Genomic DNA, 17,515 nt, shown 5'->3' on the forward strand with positions numbered 1-17,515 from the left:
AGTGTTGCTCAGGCACCTCCTTCTGGGTAGAGGGGATTTAAATATCCAGTGACTCACAGCAATAGGCTGGAGACGCATTAGGGGTGCGCCCACAGCAGCTATAAGAATCAGGAAGTAACCAGGCCGCCGCCCTAAGCAGTCAGACAAGAGACATGCACACAGCATGAACTGGAGCAAGGTTTGCAGGCTGGACTGATGGGTAAGATTACGGTCTTGCATGGTGGGAGGTGGTGCACTATGCAAGCATGCCGCCAGGGATGTTACAGAGGTCTAGAAAAGAAACCAAAAGTCAGAAGCATCAGTGTTCCCAAGGTATCCTGCTACTTAAGACCCTAAGAACACTAAGTTGCAGGATCCCTTGGGAACACTGATGTCTCTGACTTTTGGTTTCTTTTCTAGACTGCGGAGTTAAAACAACTCCGAAACGCTTTGTCAGTAAAGTCCCCTTTCTTCAACCTCCTTGTCACCTATTTCTTCTGGACTTGGCAACGTCTCGTCTTTCAGCTCTCTTCTATTATGACCATTTTGGCAGATATTACTGAGATTTGTAAGACTGTTGAAGAAATATGTAATATCTATGTCCAATTATGATCTACTTCCTTTCCTTCCTTCCTTTCCAGTCAGTTGTGTCTATATCCAATACATTGGGTCCCTCATTATAAAACCAGAAAAACTGGGAAGTAACTTTACCAAACTAATGAATGGAGAAGGATATAAGATTTTATTCACATGTCAGATATTTCTCTCTCTGGTCCATTTTGAAAACCAAAGGGAATGATTCATTGCCAAAAAAAATCCGGACAACGCACCGATGGCATCTGCTTACTGTTCATTTTGTACTGACTCAATGTTAAGAGACGCTTGGAAAACAATCCAAAACTATTTTCTTTGTTGCAAGTGGATGACCCAGATTGTAAGAGGACATGAGGACCAAAATATGGATGAAAAAAGGATCCAAAGCTTGGTCTGGCTCACCGGCCTAGTCCTGGAAGATGAGCATACAGCGATGTGTATAAGTTCATTTTACTGAGATATGTGCAGTTCCATAAAGCTATAAAAAATAAAAGTATAGAAGCCACGGTAGGTAAGGTAATAGATGCTAAGGTAACAGATATTTGTTCTGGTAAATTTATGCTTTTCTCTATTAGTATTCTGGTTGAGAAAAACTTGAGGGATCTAAAATAAAAAAGTGGGAAAACCATTTTCTTGAGTAATAAGTGTAAAGAATCAGTAAGACAGACTGTAACAATCCCTGAACAAATTAGCTAATTATGAAAAGCACATACTAATGCCCCAATCACAGCACTAGTAAGGCATCAAACTAATCACCATGCAGAGGACAAGCGACATAACTGCTTTTGTCAATGCTAAAACCTATTAGCAAGAAAGCAGGATTTGGGAAAATTTGGGAATTGACAAAGTAATAAGAACGCAACGACCATGTTTATCTCTGCTCCCCAGCACTGAGTCGTGCGGACCTTTGCCGTAATGAGCCGTTGGCATCTTGCCCCGAGGATGTTTACAGAACTAATTGGACAATGTTCCAGAATTGTCATTGACATTTCTGAGAACAAATATGATGTTAAGGCAGAGGGGAGCAGACCACCGAGGAGTGAGGCCAGGATGACACACCTCATACAAAAACCCATGGAAATGTGCATAGAATTTGTAATAGGGGTCAAAAGTTCTAAAATGAAAAGTTACTTGACTTATTAATTGTTCTACCAATGTAGATGATGCTTTTCATGCGCATGTGCAGCACATAGAATATGCATTGTGTGTGGTATCATGGCTCTGTATGATGCATGGGCAAATCTCGTGGGATACACCAATTCTCGCAAGCCACATGGATTGGTACACTATGGGACACCTGCATGTATGATGTGGCAATGGATTAAAGAATTATTGCAAGCTTCATAAATTATCATCTATCCATGGAATAGGGGATAACTGTATACGCCGGAGGGATTGAATGAAGCAGCTGATCATGTGTATTCCCTGATGCACCATTTAGAGTCTATGGTACTGACAAAGATAGCCAAGTGCAGTGTTGCCTGGTGGCTATCTTCATATCCTCAGCGCCATAGAGGCTAAGAATAAAGCCTGACCAGCTGCCCCATTCAACAATCCCTGCAGTCAGGAATAGTCCCGCAAAGGAAGAGGAGAGACTCTAGTCCTTCGTTTTTGGGCCAGTCCTTCGTTTAGACACTGATCTAAATATTATGACCTTTTCTGTCGATAGGTGATCATTTGTGTAGACTGAAACAACAACCAACTCATAATGACATAGCCAAGGGTACAGGTAAATGCTGGACATGTGAAAGCAAACTTTTAGGGGAAAAAAATGTCAGTCATCTTCAGGAGGACAGGACAAGCCTGTAAATTGTGACTAAATCGGAGTACAGCAGACATTGTTAAATTGTGATTTCTACAGAACTACTACATCTTCCACGACTGAATTGATGGTATGTCTTTCTCCTTAGGTTAATCAAAGCTCTGCATTGGCAGGTAGATATTCCTTAGACTCAATGGTCTCACTGTTAGACTCACCAGGTGAGGTGGATCCTCCAAGCCAAAAGGTCCAGGTGGGCATACGAGCCATGGGCGTCGGTTGGACAGTTAGTTGGGACACGTGGGACACGGGCAGCTGAGGGACAGCAGAACTCAGGAAGATAGGCGGGATGTAGGAAACCGCAGGCACTCAGGAGACGTCCAGGAGACCAGAGGCAGGTTGGCAGGATGTAGGAAGCCACAGACAGGCAGGAGATGTACAGGAGACTGCAGGCAAGTAGGCAGAGTGCAGAAAACCACTGACCGGTGGTAGATGTCAGGAGATCATAGGCAGGCGGCAAAGTGCATGAAACCACAGCCAAGCAGAAGACATCAGGAGATCGCAGTCAAGCAATTTGAGTGCAGGGAACCATAGGCAGAAGACATTAGGAGACTGTCGGCAGGTGGAGCACAGGAAACCGCAGGCAGGTGGAAGACATCAGAAGACAGCAGGCCGGCAGGTGGAAGACGTCCAGCAGACCACAGGCAGGTAGGCGGGAGACACCAGGAGACCACAGGCAGGTAGGCAGGAGACACCAGGAGACTGCAGACAGCAGCTGAGCAGGTCAAGGAGTATAGAGTGTAACGGGTCTGGGAGGCGGAACCTCTGAGCTACTATACAAGGGGGCGGTCCTTGTAAGGAAGTGGGTGGTGACCAGGGAAGACGGGCAGGTAGTCACAGCAGGTGACCGGGACAGTCTCTGGGTAAACGGGCAGGTGGTCACGGCAAGTGACCGGGACAGTCTCTGGGTAAACGGGCAGGAGGTCACAGCAAGTGACCGGGGCAGTCTCTGGGTGAACGGGCAGGAGGTCACAGCAAGTGACCGGGGCAGTCTCTGGGTGAACGGGCAGGAGGTCACAGCAAGTGACCGGGGCAGTCTCTGGGTGAACGGGCAGGAGGTCACAGCAAGTGACCGGGGCAGTCTCTTGGTGAACGGGCAGGAGGTCACAGCAAGTGACCGGGACAGTCTCTGGGTATAGGGTAGGTACGACCTGTGACGGCTGAGCCTCCAGGTAGGCTAGCAGGCGGATGACAGATGAGTGCTCCCAGGTGAGCAGGCGAGAGTCTCTGGAAAAGCAGGTGGTCACAGCATGTGACGGCGGAGCCTCCAGGTAGGCTAACAGGCTAACAGGCGGATGCAGATGAGTGCTCCCAGGTGAGCAGGCGAGAGTCTCTGGATAAGCAGGTGGTCACAGCATGTGACGGCGGAGCCTCCAGGTAGGCAAACAGACAGGTAGCAGATGAGGACGCCGGGCTCGGAGCAGAGGGGTGAGGGGAACAGCGTCCCTGCCTAGCAGAGGGCAGGGACGCCGGCGCTACAGTACCCCCCCCTTTAGGCCCCCCCTTTTTTAGGCCAGAGAGAAATTTAGCTAGGATGAGAGGGGCATGGATGTTCTCCCGGGGCTCCCACGTTCTCTCTTCAGGACCAAACCCCTTCCAATCTACCAGAAAAAAGGTCTTCCCTCTTACCATTTTGGTGGCCAGAATGTTCTCTACCTCAAATTCGTTTTCAGCGGAAACCGGAGCAGGAGGCGTACCTGTAGACTTGGAAAAAGAGTTAAGTACCACAGGTTTGAGGAGAGATACATGCAAGGAGTTAGGGATCCGCAAGTTGGCCGGGAGTTTCAATTTATAGGCCACTGGGTTGATCTGACTGATGACCTCCAGAGGACCGATGAACCGAGGCCCTAACTTATAGGAAGGAATCTTGAGCCGGACATATTTGGACGAGAGCCAGACCTTATCCCCTGGACGGAATTGAGGAGGATCCAGACGTTTTTTGTCAGCATGTCTTTTCATACGCTCGGATGACAGAAGGAGTGCGGACCGGGTGCTCTCCCATATGGAGGAAAATTTGTTAACAAGAGATTCCGCAGCCGGATTGTCCACCGAGGTGGAGACGGGAAATGGGATCCGAGGATGCTGACCGAAGACAACAAAAAACGGGGATTTGGAGGAAGATTCGCTCTCGTGATTGTTGTAAGAAAATTCGGCCCATGGCAGGAGATCCACCCAGTCTGAATGGTGGGCATTAACGAAGTACCGGAGGTAACTGGTCAGGTTCTGATTGATCCGCTCCACTTGACCATTAGACTGTGGGTGGTAAGCGGAGGAGAAGTCCAGGGTGACATCTAGCAGTTTACAAGTGGCTCTCCAGAAGCGTGAGGTGAACTGTACCCCACGATCCGACACTATGTGGAGGGGCAGTCCATGAAGACGGAAGATGTGGCGGATAAAGTCTTTAGCCAGCTTGGGTGCAGACGGGAGGCCTGGCAGGGGAACGAAATGAGCCATCTTGGAAAAGCGGTCAGCGACCACCCAAATGACCGTACAACCGGCAGAGACGGGGAGATCAGCTATAAAGTCCATTGCTATATGCTGCCAGGGGGCAGCAGGTACTGGGAGCGGAAGGAGGCGACCGGCTGGCAGATGTCTCGGAACCTTGTTGCGGGCGCAGGACACACAGGCAGAAACAAAGTCTATTACGTCCTTGTGCAGGGTAGGCCACCAGTAGTGCCGGGTAATAAGCTGGAGGGTCTTTTTCTGACCGGCGTGGCCAGCTAGTTTAGACGAGTGACCCCAGTGTAGGATCTTCTCCCGATCAGGTACTGATACGAACGTCTTACCGGGAGGGAGACGATTTAGACTCACGGGAGCCACCTGCATTACTCTGGCGGGATCGATGATGTGTTTCGGTTCTTCCTCGAGATCAGACACCATAAAGGATCGGGATAAGGCGTCCGCCTTGATGTTTTTGTCAGCCGGGCGAAAATGAAGAACAAAATCAAAGCGAGCAAAAAACAAGGACCACCGGGCTTGGCGCGGGTTAAGTCTCTGGGCATGCTGGAGGTAAGCCAAGTTCTTGTGGTCAGTGTAAATTATTACCGGGTGAAGAGCCCCTTCGAGCAGGTAACGCCACTCCTCCAATGCCAGCTTGATGGCCAATAACTCTCGATCTCCTATGGAATAGTTGCGCTCAGAAGAGGAGAAGAGTTTGGAGAAGAAGCCACAAGTTACCATTCTCCCGGAAGACGATTTTTGGGTAAGTACCGCTCCGGCTCCAGAGGAGGAGGCGTCAACCTCCAGGAAGAACTGCTTGTTGCCATCAGGGCGTTGCAGCACCGGGGCGGAAGAGAAGGCCTGTTTTAAGGAAAGAAAGGCCTCCTCTGCTTCGGGCGGCCACTCTCTGGGATTAGTGCCCTTACGGGTGAGCGCGGAAGTTGGGGCAGTCCGGGAAGAGAAGTGCGGTATGAAGAGGCGGTAGTAGTTGGCGAAGCCCAGGAACCGCTGAATGGCCTTCAACCCCTCCGGTCGAGGCCACTTCTCGATGGCAGACAGTTTCTCAGGATCCATTCGTAGGCCGGTCTGAGAAATTATGTAGCCCAAAAACGGAAGCGAGGTCTGCTCAAAGAGGCACTTCTCATATTTAGCGAAGAGGTGGTTCTGCCTGAGCCTGAGCAGGACCTGACGAACATCCCTCTGGTGAGTCTGGAGATCCGGAGAGAAGACCAATATGTCGTCCAGGTACACCACCACGCAGGAGTAGAGAAGGTCCCGGAAGATGTCATTGACCAACTCTTGAAAGACAGCGGGAGCGTTACAGAGACCGAAGGGCATTACCAGATATTCGTAGTGGCCGTCCCGGGTGTTGAATGCCGTCTTCCATTCATCCCCCTGACGGATACGGACCAGGTTGTACGCCCCACGAAGGTCCAGTTTGGTGAAGATTCTAGCCCCCCTCAGACGATCAAATAATTCCGGAATGAGCGGAAGGGGGTACTTATTCTTCACCGTGATCTGGTTTAGGCCTCTATAGTCTATGCAGGGACGGAGAGAGCCGTCCTTCTTTTTAACAAAGAAGAAGCCTGCTCCCGCCGGGGAGGTTGATTTCCGGATAAATCCCCAGGCCAGATTCTCCTCAATATACTCGGACATAGACCGGGTCTCAGCAGCGGACAATGGGTAAATACGCCCACGGGGAGGAGTAGTACCGGGTAACAGGTCGATAGGGCAGTCGTATGGTCTATGAGGAGGTAGTGTCTCTGCCTCCTTTTTATTAAAGACATCAGCATATGACCAATAAGGAATCGGAAGTCCAGGTAGATTAGCTGGGGTAGGAGAAGGACGGACGGGATGGACGGGAACCAGACAAGACTTATGACAGTCCTGTCCCCAGCGAAGGACTTCTCCGGTCTGCCAGTCAAGCACGGGTGCATGTCTCTGGAGCCAAGGTAGGCCTAGCAAGAGGGCGTGAGAGAGTCCAGGCAGAACATGAAAGGAGATACTCTCAGAATGCAGCATTCCCACCTGTAGAGTAATGGATTCGGTGATGAGTTGGATGGGACGTGGTAAGAGGCCCCCATCCACGGCAGCAACAGACAAGGGTACAGCCAGAGGTTTGGTGGGGATGCGGTATTTCTCTACCAGGGACTGTGAAATAAGATTCCTGGCTGCTCCAGAGTCAAGTTGGGCTAGTTCGAAATAACGGTTCTCCCCGCAGACGATTGAGACTGACAGCAGCAGAGATGGAGAGGATTTATTCTTGTCTAGGTCGACCTCTCTGAGCGAACCTAGACACAGGCGTTTCCCGACCTCTCCGGGCAGGTACGGATCCGGTGCTCCTTACTGCCACAGTAGAAGCAGCTCCCCTCGGCACGGCGTAAGTCCTGACGGGTTTTGACCATCTTGGTCTGGTCGACCTGCATAGGCTCAGGAGGGTGTTCCTGGGGAGAAACGGAGGGAGTGACGGGTTTCTGGAAGGAAGGAGCTAGACGTGGAAACCTCCTCTCACGGGTGACCTCTTTGGCACGCTCCTGGAACCGTAGGTCAATCCGGGTGGCAAGAGTTATTAAATCATCGAGAGTGGTAGGAATGTCCCGACCGGCGAGTTCATCTTTAATACGGCCGGACAGACCCTCCCAGAAGACAGATACCAGAGCGTCGTTATCCCAGGCCAGCTCCGAGGCAAGGGTACGGAACCGTATGGCATATTGGCCCACGGTGAGTCTTCCCTGACGGAGGCGTAGCAGAGACGATGCGGATGAGGTCTTCCGTCCAGGTTCGTCGAAGACTTTCCGGAAAGCCGTGAGAAAGGCAGGCAAGTCGGACACCAGGGGGTCTCCTCTCTCCCATAGAGGATTCAGCCAAGCCAGTGCCTCCCCCGTGAGATGGGACATGATGAAGGCTACTTTGGCCCAGTCGGAATTAAACTGGTGGGACAGGAGTTCAAAGTGCAGGGTGCACTGGTTTATGAAGCCCCGAGCCTGAGCAGAGTCGCCTCCGAAGCGAGGAGGTGCAGAAAGCCGGGGTCCGGAGCAGGATACCATGGTATTGGTGGGCAGCGGCGCTGCCGGGTTGCGAGTCATGACTCTAGCGATGGTTGCTGGTGGAGCAGTCAGAGTGTCCAGGCGTGAGTTGACATTCCGCAGGTGACCCAGGATGGACTCCTGTTGGGACCTCTGACGGGACAGTTCATGACATAGGTCCGAGAGCGAGGGAGCTTGGGTACCACCGGGTTCCATGGCCCGAGCAAACTGTAACGGGTCTGGGAGGCGGAACCTCTGAGCTACTATACAAGGGGGCGGTCCTTGTAAGGAAGCGGGTGGTGACCAGGGAAGACGGGCAGGTAGTCACAGCAGGTGACCGGGACAGTCTCTGGGTAAATGGGCAGGTGGTCACGGCAAGTGACCGGGACAGTCTCTGGGTAAACGGGCAGGAGGTCACAGCAAGTGACCGGGGCAGTCTCTGGGTGAACGGGCAGGAGGTCACAGCAAGTGACCGGGGCAGTCTCTGGGTGAACGGGCAGGAGGTCACAGCAAGTGACCGGGACAGTCTCTGGGTACACGGGCAGGAGGTCACAGCAAGTGACCGGGGCAGTCTCTGGGTGAACGGGCAGGAGGTCACAGCAAGTGACCGGGGCAGTCTCTGGGTGAACGGGCAGGAGGTCACAGCAAGTGACCGGGACAGTCTCTGGGTATAGGGTAGGTACGACCTGTGACGGCTGAGCCTCCAGGTAGGCTAGCAGGCGGATGACAGATGAGTGCTCCCAGGTGAGCAGGCGAGAGTCTCTGGAAAAGCAGGTGGTCACAGCATGTGACGGCGGAGCCTCCAGGTAGGCTAACAGGCGGATGCAGATGAGTGCTCCCAGGTGAGCAGGCGAGAGTCTCTGGATAAGCAGGTGGCCACAGCATGTGACGGCGGAGCCTCCAGGTAGGCAAACAGACAGGTAGCAGATGAGCGCTCCCAGGTGAGCGGGCAAGCTGGTCCATAGACAGACTGACAGGGGTAGGAAGGCAGACCATCGGACCTCAGGCTAGCAAGCAGGTAGGAGGAATGTCAGGCAGGAAACAGACAGCAAACTGGCAGGTTTCTGGCAGGTAACTGGCAAGGGGACCTGAGGGCTGAAGCAGAGTAGTGAACAGTGCAACAACATTGCTCGGGCACCTCCATTTTGGAGGAGGTGCCTTATATATGGTGAAGTCCTCCGGCCATTGGCCGGGGACTCCTTAGGACGGCGCGCGCGGCCCCTTTAAGAGGGAGGGAGCGCGCGCGCGCCCTAAGCACAGTGGCCGGGAAGGAGCGCGCGCTGCCAGCAGAGCGGGAGGAGGACGCCGGGCTCGGAGCAGAGGGGTGAGGGGAACAGCGTCCCTGCCTAGCAGAGGGCACGGACGCCGGCGCTACATAGAGCAATCCAGCGTCTAGCAATACTGAAGTCTTAATACTAAGACACAGTTGTGTGTCCTGGGAGCTTTATATAGACCCGGGCAGATGCTCACATGGGACCATGCCAGGCCATCTGCAAAGCCCAACGTGAAGCTCAAGAGAGTCTAGTGGACCGGTGTAAGGGAAGCAAAGAACGGATTCGGGACAGGTGAGTAACACTCACTGCTTAGTAAAAAACCTAATAAAGGGAGCTACAAAAGGGCAATATACCCTGACCATGAAAAAGCCAGGCAGGGCGAAACTCGATTTCAGCTCTGCAGACTGTTTGGATGCCACATCAACTTTAATATATTATATGCTAGAATTTAACTAAAATATCAGAGCATAAAAATAAAACTCTGTGGCTGGATGAAGAATTTATTGCGGTCTACACAGGGGGTGATTTTGCTCATGGATTCAGGGTGGATTTTTTTTTATCCAGCATATGGGTGAGACTTAGTAAAATCTCATCCACTTTGTTGGTACTATAACAAACTGTGGACTTTTTGACGGTAAAATGGGGACAAAAAAAATCTCCTACATAAATATACCCTAAAAGTGGAAGAAAGGGGCGAGCCATGTGTAAAGAGTCACTGTGCCATTAAGTGGTCTATGATGTGCCTTTTTCTGATGACCAGTGTTTTTTTTTCTTAGGATTGGCCATCAGGAAAAAAGCAATATGTGGTAGATGGGCACCCGATATCCCAAAGGTATATAGTTGAGGGCAACAGTCAGCCTCAGCTACTAATGGAAACAACAGAGTAATAATAGACGATTCTTGACTGTAGTTTTTGGAGAACTTGGTTTTGTTTTGTTTTATTTTTTTTTTTACCAGGGAATACTTTGTGTAGAAATTTGAGAAACACAAATAATAATCACTTGTATTTTTGACTAATCTATTTAATTTATCGTGAAATATTATGTAATCATACCAGACCCTTTTTTTTTTAATAATCATTTAACATTTCTTGATCACAACCCCCTTAGAGACTGATATCTATCCTTTCTAATAGGAGTCAGTTTACTTTACCTGCATATATCACGTAATACACAGCAAATACTAGAATAATCAGTTTCAAAAATATTTATTAAAATTCATTAAAAAAAAAATTATATTTACAAAAAGTGCAAATTCTAATACAAAATATTTACATTAGACCGATTCAACACGACCAACGCAGTATTTCAGGACAAAACTTTATATGTTGGGTCCTTGGATCAGTGCAAAATATATCTATGTCTCCCAAACTGTCACGTGTCCAATAGTTAAACAGAGACATTACACGTTTGTTTGCATTTTTTGTTATATTTGATGTTACACTATTGTTACAGTAATATATGGTGGAGAGAGTGTTATTCTTGGATTTGTGGAGTTAGCGATTCTTTCACAATTAGGAACTGGGACTCCCGGTGGCATCTCTTCAGCTTGGCACGACGGTTTTGAAACCAAATCTAAAATCAGTGAAAAAAAAAAAGTAAAAATATATAAGTATTGGATAATATGTAGTTTGCTTGCTATGATCGGGACATAATGCAAAATCATATAAAAAACATCTAAAATCAATCATTTTAAAATCATATAAAAACTTCCCAAAAGTTGCCATTCGATTCATTATTTATGAAGAAAGTATGATCAGACTTTTAAGAAGCTGGTGGCATCCCAACTAATCCCTAATACCAGGTGTTGGGAGAAATGAGAGAGAGAGGGCATGTTAAATTCAGCATGCCCGATCCTTTGTTCATCAAGTGTCTCAGAGGTTTGAATTCTTCTCAGTTATAGCTTAATAGGATTATAGGTATTGGGGGAACAAACATTTTCTGTCTTGGTCAGGTTAAGGCAGGATTTACACCCCTAGATTTTGACACCAATCCAAAAATTGCTCCAATATCCATGAGACAGATCGCAATCAGATCAACTGACCGTTTACTCAGAGGACTGGTGGGCAGGCAAATTTGGTGTGTAAACCCAACTAAATACACATATTAAATCCATGGTATTCGTAGGGTGATGTATTTATCATATTTTGACTTTAAGGCCACGGCCCCACTATCAGTATTTGGTCAGTATTTGGTCAGTATTTTTTCTCAGGAGTGGAAGCCAAAACCAGGTGAGGAACAATCAGAGAAAAGGTATAATAGAAACAAGTCACCAATTCTGCATTTATCACCCACTCCTGGTTTTGGCTCCCACTCCTGAGAAAAAATACTGACCGAATACTGGCCAAATACTGATAGTGGGGCCGTGGCCTAAGAGATTTTCTCCCTATGTATGATATATGCCATGTGATTGACATGTTATATTATTTTTTTCCCTGACATTAGCATTATTGGAGTAAAATTTTGGCTTTCACATATTCCTTTCCAAATGTTACACAGATCAATCATGTATATAAATAAAAATATATATATATGTACAATGTATTTCATGTTAATAATCAATTTTACATTTTTTTAAAATACGATACTAAAATGTTATATGGGTAAAAAAATGTCCTCAATTTAAGAGAGTAATAGTTTCTGTAAACAGTAAAGTATATTTTGGGGTGTGTTATATATAGATGTGAGATTCTTTACAGTGAGGGGTTAAAGAATGAATTAGCAATATGAATCCAAAATTTAGAGAGATCCCATGTAATGGAAGGCGAAAATGTTTTACCTGGATTCTGTCTTCATCTAAAGACAACTTGTTAGCAAGTTCCTCTCTGACGTCTATACCCGGGTACGAATTGACTTGGAAGACATTCTCCAAAACTTCAATCTAAAAATAAAATGAAATTAATCGTGCCTTAAGATTGATAAAAAAAAAAATAAGTGATATTTAGAGAGATCAATAATACAAGATAGATAGATAGATAGATAGATAGATAGATAGATAGATATTGCATAGCTATTGGATGGATAGATAGTTACTTGGCTTCTCGTGAATGCCGTTCTGGGTCTCCTTCCCCGATACCAGCTTAGTTCTCTCTTATACGTCACGCGGTCACTTGTTGGACAGCACTTTTCATAGGTGACATCCTCTTCCTTCTCTGTATGTTTCGCGGGGTGCCCTAGTAGAGGTATTTCATAGCTGATGAGAGGTAGTCGCCAGCAGTGTGTACCAACCTCTAAAATAAAACACACATTTCACTAATTAATTAAGTAGGTTTGATATGGGAACACACCAAAGTTCTTTTCTCTTAATTTCCCTTTTATTTTGTTTGGGGGGGTATGCAGGTGTCGAGCTGGCAGGTGCTCAATAACGTTTACACCACAGCTGATGTCACATCTGATAACATTGAGGACAATGTACTAGTCAGATGGAGATGCTGGGTGATGCCACAGTGTCATAGGACATATACTGTTGGGGGGTTCGTGCACATAGGTGGTCCTACCTCTGCTGCAGTAGTTATCCATCCAGGGCCTATAGTGTCTTATGGAAGTTGAGTTCAAGTCCCTTTTCTTGTCCAATCCAAGGATACTTTCGATGGAAAACGAAGAGCTTGTGGGTTTGTTGCCCACCAGACAGGACCCTTTCTGGAGCTCCGCTGCCATCCTTGGGCTTCTCTCATACGAAGATACAGTTGTCTTGATTTTGGTCTCCATGTAGATCCACCAACACCAGAATGTCTGTGGTCGAGTCTTGCGGCCCCTCCTTATAGCTGTGTTAACAAGGGGGGCCGGATTTACAACCTAATTAATTAAAATCTTTCATTAGAAAGTCTTAGCATCTCAATGAAGACTCTCCCACCAAGAGGAGTTAATTGTTTATTTGTTTGGCAAGTAATTAGCAGCTAATGGGGACACTGGGGGGGGGGGTCACCTAGAGGGACAGTGTTATCTTTCCTGGCCAGAAGATCTCTACTTTCTCTGGCTGATGAGCAGACTTTTAACTCTTTTATTTGAAACCATCAATGTATAAAATTCTATTTTTTTTCTTAAATTTTCAATTTCACAGACACCACTCATTTTCAACAAGACATATTGTCGAGAACCGCTCAAGTAATAAGTAATCTTATTTAGATTTTTTTTTTTTCCGGGGGAAATAAAACAAATAAAGAAAGCTCTTAATGCTATTAGACTAATCCTGCTGAAAATGCAGCATTTATTTCATATGATTATTTAGTGGTTAATGTGGTCTGTTAGAGGAACAATAGCTTTCGACACAGGGCGCATTACTGCACGCTGGCAATGTTGTTCAAATCAGTGTAATTGTTTTTTAAGGACCCGGATTAACAAAGTGGGGCGGTGGCACGCTGTATTTTAAATAATAATACGGTCATTTATTTACTAGCTACTACTGAGTTGGATTCGGGATGTTAACCAATTGGTGTTTCGTTTTTTTTTTTATAGTTTCCGATATTTATTTACTTTTTTTTTGTAGTTACTATTGCAAAATAGTAAAAAATGAGATTATTTAAAGGGAAATGCTACATATATTTGTTTATTTTATTACGCATTTAATTCTATACTCGATTTGTATTGATTTTGGTCACATCGTTGGCACATTTAAAAATGGTGCCTGTAAAGCCAAACCTTTTGAGCCCCTTTAATGGCAAAAATATTTCACCCAATCAAATGAATGGGGAAAAAACAAGTGTAAAAAACACATGTATTTTACGCAGCATTTTTCCTGTCCAGAAACTGTTTTTTGGTGCAGAAAAATATGCTGCAGATACTCAGCATGTGCACATAACCTGTGTACGTGTCTAGGGAGGGACCTGTCACTCAAGGCGAGTGGGCAGGCACAAGCCGCCAGGGACGGGCATTTCCGACTTGGCTTGGTCTCCGGTCAGCTTTTAAAGTATGTTTTTCTCTGAAATGCCGCTGCGTGTCAGAATCAAAGGTCCCTGGCTGAGATCATGCGCTTAATGTCTGCTACCCATGGATCTGAGGGCATGTATCAGCTGTCAGGCTCCCTTTAAAGACAAAGCTTGTAGCATTAGGATACATGAGATGAGTGACAGCTGGATATCAACAATTTCCATTTTCCTATGAGCCTTTTTTTGTATATAATGATATTATTTTTTAATTTTTTTAGGTGTTCTAGGTCAAATGATGTCTCATCATATATCTCTATACAAAATATATTCAATGTTTCATTTGCATATATCTTGGTGCACACAATGAGCTGCTGATGCCCTCTTTGGTATGTATGTAATAGTCACTGCATCTTGTACCTGTTCACATTGGCTTCATTCTGTTAGGATGTGCTGGTCAGTCTTCGTTACTTTGTATCATATATCTCATTCTCTATGTCTCGGTTTAACATGGAAAGTAGGATATTTTTATGACTTCTACGTTAATTGGTACACTTACTGCCAAGGGGCAGCTGCTCAGAACATTTTGTACTTGTCCATTACTCGGACAACCCCTTTTGAGTCTTTATGTTTCCCCCCAGTAAAATAATAAGACTTATACTCACCTCCGGTACCAGTGACATTCAGGGGCGTTGGCACTAGCTCTCCCAGGGATTGCGTAGCATTGTTATGTCATGCTATCTCTGTGGCGTATCAGCGCTGGCTTCACTCTCCCATCCAGGACAAATCAAAACATCTGGAGGAAGTGAGAGCTGCTGCTCCTCCTTTCTTACTCCTTCCAGATGTCAATTATGTCTATAGGAGAGGAGAGTCAAGCCAGCGCTGATTGGTCACAGGGATTGCATGACATACTGTCACGGGAGCCCTGGGAGAGCCAGTGCTGACACCACCGGAACAGTGTTGGCACTGGAGTTGAGTATTTAGTCTTGTTTTCAGAAGGGGTTGTCTAAGTAGTGGACAACCCCTTTAATTCAAGGTTTCTCCATTTAAGACTCTTTCTGCATGTATGTAAATCCTACAGTTGGAGGTATAAAACCTTTTGATTAAAAAAAAACATAAGAAAATATATATTTTTCTTTTAAAGAATACTTACATTATATCGTATATATTATTGTACTGTATCTTAAAGCAATATGTCTATGGAGCATCAGTATAAAGGAGATGTAAGTAAATCATCACAAGTTCCCAGCCACAGTCTTTCAATGAAATGTAACCATACCCATCTATAACAATGTTCTTTCTCTTAGAAAAAAATGTGAATGCTGCAGACGGTCAGCGGCTGCTGATTGGAGGCATCTCTTACATAACTCCCCAGCCAATGTTGAATCCATTGAGCACGGAAAAGCAGTGCCGGTGCTGGGGAAGAGTATATATATTTTTACCTCCCTGGGCTTATTGATAATGGTAATTAATCATTATGGAACCATTTACCAGCGCTTCCTCATAGAAAATCTTATATTTCAGTTCTTCTGGATGATTTTGACAGGTGGAGATACTCTGAGGTTGCTCCAAGAGAAGGATATAGTGTCTGATGAAGACCTCAAACCAATGTAGAAACTCATTGCTCTTCTGGTGAATTGAGGGTCCTATGCCCTGTTTCCTCTGTGAGCCTCCTGGAATTGTTTCTCTCGCTTTCTCAAAAAATATCTTCTAAAAATATAGAAGAGCAAAAACATTTCTTGAGACAACTTTGTTAACTTATTACATTTTATTAACCAAACACCACAAACTATAACATATTGTTTGATTATTATGCTATAGAACATGTTTCCTTATAAATCCATTATATATATATATATATATATATATATATATATATATATATATATATATATATATACTTTGGATCATTTCTGTACAATTTCTTGTGTTCCGTTTAATAATTATAATATGCGAAACTTGAAAATTGTAATTATTTCTGTCCAGAAGTTGTATAGTCCGTAGCTCCTGAGCCGTTCTCATCCTCAGGGATCAGCAATGAGAGTTTTTGTTTTCATTGTTGGTCCCGAGGGGAATTAGTTAAAAGAAAACTTACATAAACCCTACAGTATTAGTAATAAGAGGATTTTACCAAATCAATTAGTATTTCAACAAGCCCAATTACCTGCCTGCGCTTTTACCTGAATCTCTCATCAAAGCCTTGGTTATTGCCAGGTGTGTGGTCATCATATATACATTTATATATCTTAATTGTATATTTCATAATAGGGTATTTTTTCTCTAAGGTTTCTTTATGGAGATAAAAGGAGTTGATCATTTAAAGATTTATTAAGTGTGAATGATATCTGCTTGTGAGATTTTGACAGTTTTTCATTCTTTTGTAGAATGTTCAGATTATAAAGTTGATTTTAAAAGAATCTTACATTGGATAACTGCAAAAAAAAAAAAATTAAACCGGACCTAAGCATTGATTATCATATTTTTTTTATTTTCTTTGTGAAGACACTATCCTTGAACATTTTATTTTTTTCAATAGATTCCAAAAATAACTAATTGATCAATTTATCTTTTTAGAACTTGGAGTTTTTTTTTTCTGATATAGAAGTTTAATTATGTCATCAAGAAGAATCCTTGGCTTGGGACCCCAATTTATGAGCCAGAACAGACTATATATAGCCGGGGCATTTCAGAGATAAATATACCAGGATGCAATGGGGCAGCGAGGCTCTGATTCATGCTGCCCCCATTTTGGGCAGAATAAATCAGCTGATAGTTTCCCTTTAAGGCACTCATCACTCAGTCAAAGATTGCGTAAAGTTGCTCTTACATCATAATGTTAGTGAGCGGGATCGAGTTGTGACCTGCAAGTTGGGATCCAGAGGAAGCGGGCACAGCAGAACCAGAAAGTCTGGGTAGTGCCACTCGTGTGACTAAATCTGAACAAAGTACAAAAAAAAGCAAAGCGCACAGGGTCGTCATTACTCAGCCCCTTCGCTGGTATCCTATCATAGGTTTTGCTGTGCCTCTTATTCACCTTCACTGGCACGTGTTGCTGGGGGTCTCTCCTTGGATGGTGTAGGTTATTTGCTTTGTTGTTTGACAAAGAATATTTGTTGATCCTTTAATATCTATTTTTAGATTTTTTTTACTTATACTAATGGTTTTTTTTTGGTCTGTATAATTGTATTTCCTAACTGTGACACTGAGTCACTTCTCACAGACAAGCTGTGACTCAGGGTGGTCAAGGAGTCCGAGGTCAAGAGCCAGGAGGGTACGTCATAAACAGAGGGAAGAGACAAAGGCGTAGTCAGGTCACAGTCCAGAGTCAGAAATCTAAAGGTCTAAATGCGTCAAGGCAAAAGGGTTAAAACTGGTAGTGAATAGGCAAATCCAAGGTCCGGCAACAAAAGATCAGAATGTCTGAATACAGACCACAGAGAACACACCATACTGAGCTCAAACCTACAACTGGCATAGATCTGGGACTGACAGCTTAGCTAAGTAGTTGGGTAATCACTTAGAA

General features: G+C 45.4%; 1 protein-coding gene across 1 annotated transcript; it reads right to left on the reverse strand.

The window, feature by feature from the left end:
- Positions 1-10,474: 10,474 nt before the first annotated feature.
- Positions 10,475-12,858, reverse strand: HESX1 (HESX homeobox 1). The gene is made up of 4 exons (XM_073642747.1): positions 12,628-12,858; positions 12,164-12,360; positions 11,910-12,011; positions 10,475-10,705 (listed from the first exon to the last, which is right to left on the reverse strand). The coding sequence occupies exons 1-4, from the start codon at positions 12,836-12,838 to the stop codon at positions 10,607-10,609; spliced, it is 609 nt and encodes a 202-aa protein (XP_073498848.1). The 5' UTR covers positions 12,839-12,858; the 3' UTR covers positions 10,475-10,606.
- Between the last annotated feature and the right edge of the window lie 4,657 nt (positions 12,859-17,515).

This window comes from Phyllobates terribilis, unplaced genomic scaffold (genome assembly GCF_046119375.1).
Source record: "Phyllobates terribilis strain yellow unplaced genomic scaffold, ASM4611937v1 Scaffold_8__6_contigs__length_399053987, whole genome shotgun sequence".
Taxonomy (NCBI): domain Eukaryota; kingdom Metazoa; phylum Chordata; class Amphibia; order Anura; family Dendrobatidae; genus Phyllobates; species Phyllobates terribilis.

Coding starts and splice junctions, on each gene's coding strand:
- HESX1 (XM_073642747.1), bottom strand. CDS start 12,838: ATGGAGACCAAAATCAAGACAACTGTATCTTCGTATGAGAGAAGCCCA. Junction 12,361..12,627: donor GGATAACTACTGCAGCAGAG/GTAGGACCACCT, acceptor GTTTTATTTTAG/AGGTTGGTACACACTGCTGG. Junction 12,012..12,163: donor CGGCATTCACGAGAAGCCAA/GTAACTATCTAT, acceptor TTTTATTTTTAG/ATTGAAGTTTTGGAGAATGT.